This window comes from Musca domestica, unplaced genomic scaffold (genome assembly GCF_030504385.1).
Source record: "Musca domestica strain aabys unplaced genomic scaffold, Musca_domestica.polishedcontigs.V.1.1 8, whole genome shotgun sequence".
Taxonomy (NCBI): domain Eukaryota; kingdom Metazoa; phylum Arthropoda; class Insecta; order Diptera; family Muscidae; genus Musca; species Musca domestica.
In genome coordinates, this window is record NW_026712409.1 from 14,366,824 (window position 1) to 14,380,566 (window position 13,743).

Here is a 13,743-nt window from a genome sequence, read left to right on the forward strand (position 1 = left end):
AAATGTGTATACGGTTCTAGTTATGGTTATGGCTACGACATATATTTTGCTTGGACAATCTTTATCGATTTCAGATGTTTAAGAAACTGGCCAATTCAAAATAAAGGCGTGAAAACCTAATCTTAATGAGATTTTAAGTTAAGCTTTCCATATACCCTCTGTAGCTCTAAGACTAACGACAATTATATTCCCTACCTTTTCCGTTTCCTGTGTTGCAGTACACAATTACAGTGATTGCACACATGTTTCATTTCTCATGTAATCTCATCTCTCGCACTGTCTTTCTCTTTCTCTCCCTCTCCCATCATACTTCACAGCATACCACATGGCATATTTATATGAATTGCTGAAATATTCCAATAACTGTTAGTTATTAATAAAAAAAAACTAGTTTACTTTGAATGCCTCTCCTCCCTTCATGCCAACCACAATCCCGGGCAGGGCACATAAATCTATTTTTCTTCAATAAATACAGAATGAAAAACAAATTTATCTTTATAGAGGGGCAAAAAAACGAATAATAAAAATAATTAAGTAATTATTATTGGCAACTGCCAATAAAACAGCATCGTAAAAAATCAACATAAGCCATTTGAGAACAATTTTCAAACCAAGAAATAAAGAGAGAGAGAGAGAGGGAGAGATAAAGAGAATTGATCTCAAAAACGAAGGATAATCGTTTTTACTATTTCACCATAGTAAAGTATGGTTACTCGTATTTTGCAAAAATTAAACTAAACTCAAGAAATATTACAACAGCAACAACAACGACAAGAGTAATAATAATATCAACTGACTATAAAATATGTATTTATTACATTCGTTATTATTATTTTTTTGCTTTGCTTTTCTTTAACAATTATCAATTGTTATTAATTTCCATCATAGATTGTATTTATTATGCGTGCATGGCCCGGCTAGGGTAATTAATGTGTCCGCCCAAGAATGATATTTGCCATTTTGAGCGGCGCTGTTGGTACAGGTGTTGCTGGTGTTGTCGGAGTTGTTGTTGCTGCTCTTGTAATCGTTTGTCAATAAAAGACTTAGAACCCGAAACGTTATTCCATTTAATCGCTTGGCTAATTGCAAAACGATTTTACAAACATTAATGGGTTAGCTAATGGGATTAGCTTATTTAGCACTTTGGTTTTTGTTATTCTTGTAATTTTTCCATGGACAAAAATGAAGCTACAAAATATAAATTTTATCTAGGTCTACCATCAGTAGAATGGGAGAAATTTATTAAAGATAAATAAAAGGGCCTTCTTTCCTAAAATGATCTAAATCAAAAAATCATCCTATATGATTTTTTAAGCTATTATTTTTGTGGAAACATTAGCTTAAAACTGCTCAGTCTCATTTCGTGTTGTTTTTTCACTCTTGCAAAAAGATTCGAGTTCTCATTGTAAAAATATATATTTTTAATTCCCAATTTTTGGCACAGGATATTTTAGGATATTTTAAGAAAATCTACGACTTTTTATAGGAAGTTCTTAAAAAAAGTCCCTTCAAAATCCAATAAGTTTAGGCATGATCTCCTTGAAAAATTCACGATTTTAACGTCGTAAGTCTTTAAAATAAATCTGAAAAAATGATTTTATATATTATAAGAAAGTCCCTGAAAATCCACTATAAAATATTTCAAGGTCGAAATATTGAACAAAATATTTACAGGGTGAGATGAAAAGACTGTAACCAACTTCAGACTGCTGTCATTTCAAAGCCACTCGTCGAACAGCTGTTAAAATTATTCCAGTGACAGCTCATTATATTGTTTACAAGCCTACCAAAGCATTTTGGTGAGAATTTTCCAGAAAAAATTTTATTCGTGATGGAATTCAAGCTTGATAGTGTGATTTCTTTATATTTGGCTGGAAAACCACAAGTAGCTATCGTTAGAGCACTTCAGCATTTAAATGTGAATAAATCTTTTGTGTCTCGCACCATCGCTCGTTATTGTAACCGTGATACTGGTAGCGTAGCCCGACTTCAAAGAAGTGGACGGTAGAAAACAGCAATATCAGCAGAAATGGTTCGAAAAGTCGAAAAACGCGTCGCAGTGGCCGAAAAATGACTCGTGAGCTGGATATATCGTAATATTCCAAATATTGAAATATTAAAAAATGAGCTCGGGGTAAAGCCATTGAAATTCCAATAAGTGCAACAACTTACACCGCAACAGAAAGAAAATAGACTCAAAAGAGCTTCTCTAGGCCGAAAGTGATGAACTGCCGAATTTGAGTTTCTCCGATTAGAAAACATTTGTTATCCAGCAGTTTGTAAACAAACAAAATGTCAGCTGAGAATTTGCACCTTCGGTTGGCCACCAGAACTCAAGCCGACCATGGTGATGTTGTGAGCCGCAATAACAGCCGATGGTCACTCTCCGCTCGTATTAATCGACCATGGCATCAAAATAAATGACGATATCATCGCGAAAATATTCTGGAGGGTGTATTAAAGCCTTGGGCACGCAAAAATTTTGGCCGCACACCTTGGACATTCCAACAGGACTCAGCATCATCGTACTCAACTCGCACCACCCAAGAATGATTACAAAAGAGGTTCCTTGCTTCATTTCCAGCGCACAATGGCCACCGAAATCTCCGGATATCAATCCGTCGGACTATTGTGTCTGGAGTATTTTTGAAGGCAAGGTTGGCACTAAAAAATACCAAAGTGTCGATCGCCCCAAGCAAGCGCTTCGCCGGGAATTGACGAAAATACTGCAGAGCAACATTCGGACAGCGTGTGACGGTTTCATTGGCCGTTTGAAGGCCATAATTCATACCAAAAGTGACCAAATCGAACAAATCTAAACTTATTCTAAAATTTGATGCTATTTCCGACATTTTTTGCTTTCATTCAATAAAATTAAAAAAAAAAATGTAAAAATTATGGCGTTGCAGTTTTTTATTTCACCCTGTATATGTTAATATATAGAATAAATTTAAAGAGAATCAGTCGCTCAATGGTCTCAGTGACAGCTGTCCATTATGGTCTGCGAATACAAGTGCTATGCAGTGGAAGAACATCTAGACCTGCCAGAATGCTGCCTTGAGAACTGGGACAGATTGCCTCATCAAGACATCAGTGGATCATCTTCATGAGAAGGCGAAGGTAAGCATAAAGATGATCCACTGATGTCTTGGCTGTTATCGTGGATGTTTTCCAAACCATCATATGGTGGATGAAACTCCCTCAGCCAGGCGTGGCAGGAATCACATATATAATCTAGAGAGAGAGAGAGAGAGAGAGCTCCGAATTCACCGAAATTTCGGAAAAGGTCTGTCAAAATTGGACTGAGCGGATGAATCATTCTAGACGCAGTCGAGCTCAAAATTTTCATCTACAAATATTGAATTATATGGACCGTACTATCAAATCAAATTAAGATTTTATATTTTTGAATTGTTTATAGTTCTTAAAAAACTACCTTTACATATGGTGTTTTATCCTATCTTTAGCAGGTGTCCACAATATCTTTTGCCGTATATTTTGATTATTAAACATTAGAAATATTTATTTATATTTTATTTATGTTTTATTTTCATATGAAACACATTCAAAACATTTAATTTCTTAAGAGATATATGGGCCACTTATGTGTTATTTTCAACATGAGTCCACTATTCGATATTTGTGCTTTAAAATTTAAAAAAGAGTGTTTCTTATGAATTAAATATTAAAATTTAGATTTTTCTTAAACCAGGTATTTCCCAGAAATTTATTATTAACATAATAACAATTTGCCAGTTTGTTGTATAAATCATATACTTTTCAAAGCAATGGTGGTATTTCCATCTATGAATTAGATTTTTTCCCATTTGTGTACTATTACAACATCGTAAACAAATTTCCACTGCTGTAAGCCGGTTTAAATCTATAACAAATTGTATATAGTTTGTTTAGTAATTCGAGTGCAAATCATAACTACATTGGAATTGTAGCACATTGAGAGATTTACTCAGAGACTCAGAGCAATATAAACAAATAAATGGCAACGAAATAGTAAAACAAATACGTCATTTGTTGTTTTAATCTATAGAATTGAAAAAAAAAAGAAACAGCAAATAATTGAACATTTAAATTATGCTAGTCAATTTCCTGGAATTATATGCATATTTTCGCATGTTACAAATGACGAGGGTAGTGTGGAAATGAATAGGAGGAAGGCGAATTTATTGAAATCCAATACGTTTAAATATAGATGTAGATCCCTATATATGATGGATTAAAGTTAACGATTTGCCACATTATAATTCGTCGACATTTTTTGGATAAGTGACGACAGCTATCGATCATTATTGTATTTTAGATTTTACTGAATCTTAGACATATATCGCTCAGTTACTCAAAGAGTGATACGATCTAAAAAATTTGGTTTCAAGAAAAACGCATTTTATATTATCGATTGACATTTAACGTCCGAATTGAAAAAGTAAAGCAAATAGTAATGTAACTTTCTAAAAAAATATTGTCACAGAGGTCGCACCTATCAGGGTTAAATGGCTGTACAAGATCAACCATGGATTGAATTATTTAGTTTAAAATCAATACATTATTTTGTTAATTTATATTTAACTTCAAATAAAAAGCTCTGTAACTTCTTTAGTTTGTCAAATATCAACATGGCATGATCCACAGAGGTTATTGTATATTTTAAATTCTACAACGTTTAAGTGAGCATTCATCTTAACAAATTTAATATTTTTTTTTTCAGGAAGTCGATTTACAAATATTTATTTAAAGGCCACGATTTTTTTCCGGAAAATCCTTGTAATCCTTTTCGAGAAATTGTCTTAAAATTGTTCTTAAACATCGCCAAAGACCTAGAAATCATCTCTCCTTCAGTATAGCGTACTTAAAATGGCCTCACAAAAACCACGGTTTGCCATATGAAGTCTTTGAAAAAAAACTTGAAATATCCATAATTTTTTATCAGGAAAAAGGATTCACACCTTTTGACCCGTAGTGGAAATATTATTCAAAAATTTCACGAATTTTCAGTGATCGAGAAAAATATGTTTGAAATATTTTTAAAAAATCATGATTTTTGTCCATTACCCTTTAAAATATTTCTTAAAGAATCCAAAATTTTTGCCTAAGATAAATGGAAATATCTCAATTTTTTGAGTAATGCCTCTATTGGAGCAAATGAACGATATTTTATGCCAATGCGATATGCCAAATTTTTGACATTTTTAGATTTTGTTTTTTATTTACTTTTAATATAGAAACGTTCATATATTACTTGATGCAAAAATGATTTTTCGGAATTTTAATTTTTTTGGATCAGTGTAAAATTCTTGGCCGATTTTGGCGACATAGATCGGTCTTTTGAATTCAAAACTTAGTCCCCATTTTGCATAGAACTTTGGAATTTTTAAGAAGCTTGTACTTTAATATACTTAATGATAAGTATTAAAATATTTTTATCAACTGTGATATTACAATTCAGGTTCTCAGAGGAAACGATTTAATATGGGTCCACTAATTAATACAACCTATAGGTTATCCCATGACTTAATATTTTTGAAATTTTAGCCAATTTTCCCGGGAAATTATCTATAATTAGTATTTGTTATAGTATATAGGAAATACTCCAGCCTTGCGTCTGTGAATTTTTTCTATAGAAAAGAACTGCGATGTTAGCTGAACAGGTTACAATTTTGTACAGATAAATTGTAAATTCTAGGCCATCTTCTTCAAAAATGTATGAATTTAAAGGCACTTGTATTTTAAAGGACCCAGATTAAGTTATAAAAAAACATATCGTCCACCTAGCAGTGTTCTAGTGATGGGATTATAATTCAGATTTTCCCTGGTATCAACAGTTCCGCCCGTCCAAAGTTAACGTCCTTTTTACTTGTTTTATGAATTTATTTGTATTATTTTCCATTCGCATTTAATTTTGTTTTTTTTAGGTAACTCGAATATATTGGCATATATTTTATTCATAATTTTTTGGTAAGTAAAATTATTATAAATGAATTCGATTTTAAAAGAATTTCGTATTTTTATTAGAAACATTTTTCATAAAGAAAAAAGTGTAAAAGATTCGAAACTATAGTTTGAAGAGTATTTAAAAATACTTACAAATAAAGCTTACCTAATCCTTCAAAATCTTTTTCAAATCCCGGAAATGTATTGCAAAAACATCCTTAAGAATATCCCTTAAAATTTTCCAAACCGGACACGATCAGTCTTTTTATTAAATATTCATTAAAAAAGCCGAAGAATAGAACCGTGATAGGTCTTTAGAAGATTTCTACAAAATATATCGAAAAGCTCAGAAAGTTCTTGTAAATTCTTTCTGTAACAGTTCACCATTAAGGTCTGATCTTCGTAAACGCATCACGAGTTTGTGTCTTAAGTCTTTTGTTTTGAAATTGAATTTTTTATTCGACTTTTTGCCTGTTATTCTTCAAGTAAAATTTAAGTTTTATAGCCTGATACTCCTCAAGAATTTTTTTAAACTTAACAAAAAATCCCACATCTCTTCGAAAATTATATTTGTAAAGGTCGACAAAAACCAGATTCTTTTGAAAAAGCCATTTAATCTTTCTGGAAATTTTTAAAAAAATATATAAATTCTAAAAACGCCGCGAATAGTGTCTGATGGTGGTTAGTTAATTTAAATTAATTTAGCCATGTTTTTTCAACAGTCATAGAAACATTGTATATTTTAAAGCCGTAGTTCTTTTTTTGTCAAAAGGATACATTTGAAAATTTTATTTTATTTTTGTTACACGTGGTATTTAAAATTGACTTTATTCAGTTTAAATTCACTATTTATTTTCCAAAAACCTCTAGTAAGAAATCATTGAAAATTGAAGATTTTAAACGCGAAAGTTCTTTTGGGAAACATATTTAAAATATACGAGAAATAATGTTAATGTTCGTTTGGCAAAATTACCAAAAAGGCAGTTTTTATTCTCGTAAAATTATTTAGAATCTATTTGAAACTATTTGTATTTGTATAGTAACTTGCAATTCGAGTTTGTGTCTTAAGTCTTTCGTTTACCAAATAAAACTACCTTTGAAAATCTAGTGCAACATGCAGTTCGAGTATGTGTCTTAAGTCTTTTGTTTTGACATTCAATTTTTCTGCCATAAATCCAAAGAATTAGGTTAAAATGGACATTACCTTTGGTTTAAAATAATTGCAAATATTTCCAGTTAAATTGTTTCGATCTTTGTAAAATATTTTCCTACATATAAATTTGGGAACATTTTAAGTCTAAATTGTTAAAAAAATATTTTTAAAGTTCAATAATAAAGGTTGAATATCCTTTGGGGAAAATAAAAAAAATAATATAAGCTCTAAAAATCCTTGAAAATGAGTTTAAAAGGGTCACAATTGTTATTTGCTATTTGTTTCAAGTTACACGTACGCTGTGTGTACGTGTCTTAAGTCTTTTGTCTTTTCACAGTAGAAAAATTTATTTAAAAACACATTAAATAATATCGATTTTTAGCCCATCACTACAATCCAGGTACTATTTGAAATTATTATTTTCCAATTAAAATATGAGAAATATGAGCAAAATTAATTTTTTTAAAAATATAAATGACACCATTGGAGTTTCTTAGAAAAATCTATTTGAAAATTGCAAAAAACAGGCTGTAGGCTTAGCGAAAAAAATTAATAAAATGGGGGAAAATCTAAACACCAGAAAGTCCTTGGAACAAAATTTGAAAACAATCCAAAAAAGCTTAAAAGTGGTTTGAAAAAATTAAGAAAAATTTTTTTCCATTGAAAACTCGGAGTCCCTTGAAGAAAAATCAGAAAATTCCTAGATCTTTTCGAGTGTGTCTCATAATTTTTCCCTTTTTGTTTTTATATAAATTTCTCTCCCTTGTCCTTGGTGAAATTTGGTCCTTTATTGTATGTCCTGCTGAAATATTACTTGTTATCCTTCAAGTGAAATTTAAAGTATTTGGCCTAAGGATCCATAGGAAATATATTAGAAGATAAAGGTGAACCCTTCGAAAAAAATATATAGAAATTTAAAATAAAAAAAAAATATTACAATTATCGGTATTTAATTTAAATGCAACCTGTACTTCCACCTGGTATTTTAAACATTGCAATTTTTTCCAATTTTTGCAATTTTTTCAAAAGAAACTGTTTTCCATTACAGCCTGGTGTTACTGGAATATTTTTCTCAATTTTGTTTTTCTCTTGAGTTGTCTATAGAAAATTTTCGTCTTATCCTTGAAGAAAAATTTAGGATAAGATGAGAAGGAATTCTTTTTTGATGGTACATATTTTGACCAAAGGTTTTTGTCTTTAGCCAGTTGTTTTCTTAATTATTATCATTTTTTCTTTTGGTATTTCATATATTTTTTGAAATTTCTTGTTATCCTTTGACCAAGCCTTATCACAAGATTTTTACATTTTCATTTGCAAATTGTTTCTTCACATCGCTGTTTATTCGAGTTTTGTGTCTTAAGTCTTTTGTTTCATATTTTTCAATTAATTTTTTTTCGATTTTTTTTGTATTTTATTTTATTTCTGAGCTGAAACTGTTATCCTTTGGCCAAATTTCATAATTTGATGTTTTGATGTTCATTTAAAAACTAGTCCTTTACATGATTGCCTATGCAAGTATGTGTGTTAAGTCTTTTGTTTTTTATATTATTATTTTTTTTTGGCGTTTTATTTAATTTTTGATTTTTAATTTTTGATTTAATTTAATTTTTGTTATCCTCTGGCCAGTTTTCAAAATTGGATGTTTTTATGTTTATTTAAAAACTTGTCCTTAACATCATTGCTTATGCAAGTTTGTGTCTTAAGTCTTTTGTTTCGTATTTTTTTTTTTTTCATTTGCATTTAAATCCTTTGAAGAATGTTGTTTTGCTTTTTTTTACCTTTTAAACGTATTTGCGGCTGTCCTCCAATGCGCACAGCTTCCGTCAATTGTATATCCACAAATAAGGCGAAGGATAGTGCCAGCAGCACATTTATTTTCCACTTGACTGACATGTTGTTGAGGGGGGGATTTTTCGTAAGTTTTGTTTTTTGGGAAATTTCGATTTTTTTCTTTTTGAGTTTCACAATATCCTTTTTCTTGAGGAAATTGAAGTTATGGAAGAGGGGGTATTGAATTCGATTCAATACCGCAATTTTTTTGTTTTTCTTCCCTTCTTCAAACAATTTGCATTGAAATTGCTAATTCCAAAATGCACTTGATTTTCGTTGTATTGCCTGCCTGCCTGCGCTACCGTTTACACTGAACAATATGCGTGTTTATGACGTTGGAAATTTTAATTTCAATTTCAATTTTTTGTTATTGTAATTTCTTTTTTATTTCGAAATTGCAATTTTTTTCTCTCACAAATTTCACTTTGTGTGGTATTCGTATGAAAATGGTATATTTTTTCGTTATATTTTTCTTTTTTGGGTTATTTTTTTCTGTGGCGGATTTTTCTTCTTATATCCAATGTTTGCTTGTTTTGTTTTGTTGAAGAAATAATTAAAATTATTTTTTGCTGCGGCCAAGAAGAAGTGAAGAAAAAATTAACTGAGACGCCAACCACGATTTCAGTTTGTCCAGAGAACGAAATTCGCGCCCCGCGTTTAAGCACCAAACTGAATTCCAAATGTAAAACGAACGGATATATAAAACCTTCTGAATGAACTCCCGTGATAAAGCCAAAACAAAGTGCTGCTATCGTCGCCGAGGTTTGCCGTCGTGTCCATTGGAGTCGTCTAGCTATTGGCTTAGACAAGACATTAGCCAGCCAGCACCACCACCATCACGAGAAGAAAAAAAAAAACCGGAGCAGCAGTAACGGTAACGGATATTGTCTTATAAAATGCTGCGGCGCATGCCTGCATTCCAGCGTAGCCGCCACTCATGCAGAGGGACAAACGATAGAAAAGAAAATGAATCATATGTTGATGATGATGGTGTTGTGGAGCGGGAGGGAGGCGAAAAGTTGTTTAACCAGGCTAACATTGGTGTGTGCGTGTGTGTGTTAGTGTGCTGTTGCCAACGCCGCAGCTGCTGCAATCAAACCGTGTTTGTTTGGCCATTACACGAACCACATTTCGGTACGGCGGCTCAGTTACCGTTACGCCAGCTTTTACCACCAGCGTCAAGAGCGTTCATTCATTTCATTTCATTTGTTTTTGTTATTTATTCATCCAGTTTGTCCGGCCGAAAATTCAAATCCAGTCGCCGCACATTCGCTCAATTCCATTTTGGCATTTGCCAGCCAGCCAGCCAACCAGCCAGCCAAGCTTTGCCTTCGAAATGCACAATCTTGATTTCGGGGCTAGTTTGAATTTAACACATTAACCGTAATAATGAAATATAAATAAAAGCAGCCAGAGCTTTTGTGCAATGATTTATGGGTAGCGAAGAGGGAAAGAAAAAAACAAATAATATTCTAAAAAAAATAATAAAATTTAATTTTATTATTTAAAAAATATTTTTATTTTATTTTAAGAGGCTAAATATTAATTTATATAGATGTGTGTGAGTGTATCTTTTCAAATGCATTTTCCGCTCAGAGAGTCCAAGAAAATGAATTTCTCTCATTTTTCCAATTGGTTCATTTTCTGACAATGGGAAAAGTATCTAATTTTTTTTCTCTTCAAATGCTCTTTTGTTTAAGAGAAGTTCTCTTCCATAGCTATCATTAAATATATAATATTTACAAGATCATTAAGAAAAAAATTAATTAAAATTAAGAAAAAATGTTTATATATTTATTGGCTTATATTGACATGATTTTTATTCCATCAGCCATATGGCTGCAGAAGGTACATATATCAATTGATACGGTCAAAACGTGGCTTGTCAAAATAACGGTTTTAGACCCTAAGTCTTTGGGGATCAAATCTGTTTCAGGACATTTAGAGTCGATCTAGGGGTGTCCGTCTGTTTGCCCGCCTATTTTTCTGGCTGGCTGGGGTGCACGATAACCCTCGAAGAGAATATTTGTTTGGTCCAAACCACCAATAAATGTGAATTTTTAAAGAATATTTTCAAAGGCCAATGAAAGTGGCTTGTGAGGAATATGTTTTCAAGGATGTAAACGTGGATTTTCAAATAATATTTTTTTAAGCTCTTAGTGGAATTTTTAAAAATATTTTCTTAAATACTATCAGACTTTTATTTCTAAAAACATCTTTTTATTTACTATCAGACATTGATTGTTTTAATATTTTTTCAAGGACTATCAACGTGGATGGTTTAAAAATATTTTTTTCAGGAAAAGAGGGTTTTTTTACGACATATTTTTTCATATTTTTTTTCAAATATCAATAATTTAAAAGGATATTTTGGAAGGATCCCGGTTCGTATATATGTATTAATATTAAATATTTTTTATTAAATATTATATCTAAAGATCAAAGAAAAATTTTACATAATATTTTTCCAAGCATTAAACTGAATAGTTTGTATATTTATTTAAAGATCAAAGGAATATTTATAGATTATTCTTTCAAAGGATCAATTTTCGAAGGATCAAAAGAATTTTTTGATTTTTTTTTTTGAATTCACGTTTGAAGGTCTTTTGGTAAAATAATTTTTAATCCAAGTATGGAGATTTATTAATCCTTAGAAAAACTCTTTTGGATAGCATTTTGTTCTTGAAAAGGATATTGGTAAGAACTCCACATTTTATCATTTAATTTTTTTTCTTAAATGTCCTTGATTCTTGAAATAAGTATTTGTAAGAAATAAACCTTTGGAGGTCTTTAGTGCTTGAAATAATATTTTAATATTTAAAATATTTTAAACAAACGCACTAGAGGTCTTTTGCTCCTCGAAACTATATACACTTCTAAATCTAATTTTGGTAATTGACAATATATTCTTAAAGATCTTTTGGTTTTCGAAAAATATTTTAATTTTTTTCAAATTTTAATCCTTGTAAACAATTTCAAATGAATAACAAGTTAAAAAATGTTATTCATATTATTAGACACAAAAAAAGGTTAACAGTTTCAGAGAAATTAATTTACCTCATAGAACCAGAAATGATCATCCAAGTTTGTTCAAATTTGTTCAAACAGGACATGTATAAAATGTGAAATTATTTTCCGAAATAACTCTAAACTTCACACATTCCAATATTTTTACTAACACAAGATCCGTTGTGAAGACGGGAGATCTCGGGCCACTCCTTCTTGTCTTGTTTTTCAAAATCTTGAACCCAGAAGAAATAATCCGATCTCTACCATTTTTATAATAGATCTTATGTTGATGGAAATATTGAGATGTACCAAGACTGAATGGAATCGGATGTTAATTTCGCATTTATGAGTTTCATGAATGTTCAAAATTTTGACCATTTGATCCTTTTGATCGAATTACCCTTTTTCTTTCTGTGAAGTCAAATATTTTGTTTGAAAATTCTGACCTTTTGTGGGGGAGTGGGGAGGGGAAAGCTTAGACCTAATGTGATATTTGCAGAACTTTCATAATTAGACGCTTCTTCACTTCGATTATTAGCAGATGGTTGCCTAACAATCACACAGCTTCTGCCGACAAGGGTATGTTTATGTTCTGCGGTCCCAACTCAAAGCCGAGATTCCTATTTCCTTCCGTTTGGCGTTAATCGGGAATATACTTTCGAACCTCTACTACCAACTTCATGGTACGAACATTGAACTTACCTTGGGGTTTGCAAGGTTTTAACGGGACGGATGCAGCTACGGCATTAGGCCAGAAGCCTTTTCTGTTAGGTTTCACTTTCAACATAGTCAGGTTCAAGAATACCACAGCCTTCAGCCCAGGGTTTATCAATTCCAAATCGTAGTCCAGTAATGCCATAATCGAGATTATGCTGGCTTGATCTTGATACCTTTCCATTGTTGAAGTGTCCGACTTGGGGAAATCTTTCCTTATGTTGGAATACCAAGTTGGACAGTTATTCGTCCAGTTACACCACGTTGCACTTTTTTAGGACGATCTTAAGACCTTCCGAAACTAGTGTCCGTTATCATCTAATGAGAAAAGCCTTGTGGGAATCTATACATCAATCTACATACCAGTCTGTCTATACATCTATCTACATATACAGGGTGAGATGATAAAACTGCAACCAACTACAGACAGCTGTCATTTCTAATACACTCATCCGACAGCTTTTAAATTTATTCCAGTGACAGCTCATTATATTGTTTACAAGCGTACAAAAGCATTTTGGTGAGAATTTTCCAGAAACAAAGTTATTCGTGATGGAATTCAAGCGTTATAGTGTGATTTCTTTATATTTAGCTGGAAAACCACAAGAGGCTATCCTTAGAGCACTCCAGCATTTAAATGTGAATAAATCTTTTGTGTCTCATACCATCGCTCGTTACCGTGATACTGGTAGCGTCAAGGAAGTGGACGGAGGAAAACTGCAACATCAGCAGAAATGGTTCGAAAAGTAAAGAAATCGAATTGAAGAAATCGAAACCCGCGTCACAGTGGCTGAAAAATGGCTCGTGAGCTGAACATATCGCACAATTCCATTCGGCAAATATTGAAAAATTAGCTCGGGGTAAAGCCATTGAAAGTCCAAAAAATGCAAGAACTTACACCGCAACAGAAAGAAAATAGACTCAAAAGAGCTAAAGAGTTGCTTCGGCCGAAAGTTGGCAAAAAGTGGTGAAGTGCCGAATTTCAGGTTTCTCCGATGATCGTAGTCCAGCAGTTTGTAAACAAACAAAATTATCGTGTTTACTTGCCAAAGAGGTCATCTGAAAGTATGCACCTTCGGTTGGCCACCAGA

At 31.9% G+C, this 13,743-nt stretch overlaps 1 protein-coding gene across 1 annotated transcript in view; it reads right to left on the bottom strand.

Moving 5' to 3' along the window:
- The window catches only part of LOC101894195 (uncharacterized), a 215,473-nt gene extending 205,769 nt beyond the window's left edge, over nt 1-9,704 (bottom strand). Inside the window, exon 1 of the mRNA XM_059131107.1 lies at nt 8,878-9,704. Coding sequence (XP_058987090.1) covers nt 8,878-8,992 — 115 coding nt within the window. The 5' untranslated portion in view covers nt 8,993-9,704. The remainder of the gene's footprint in view (nt 1-8,877) is intronic.
- Nucleotides 9,705-13,743: the final 4,039 nt, after the last annotated feature.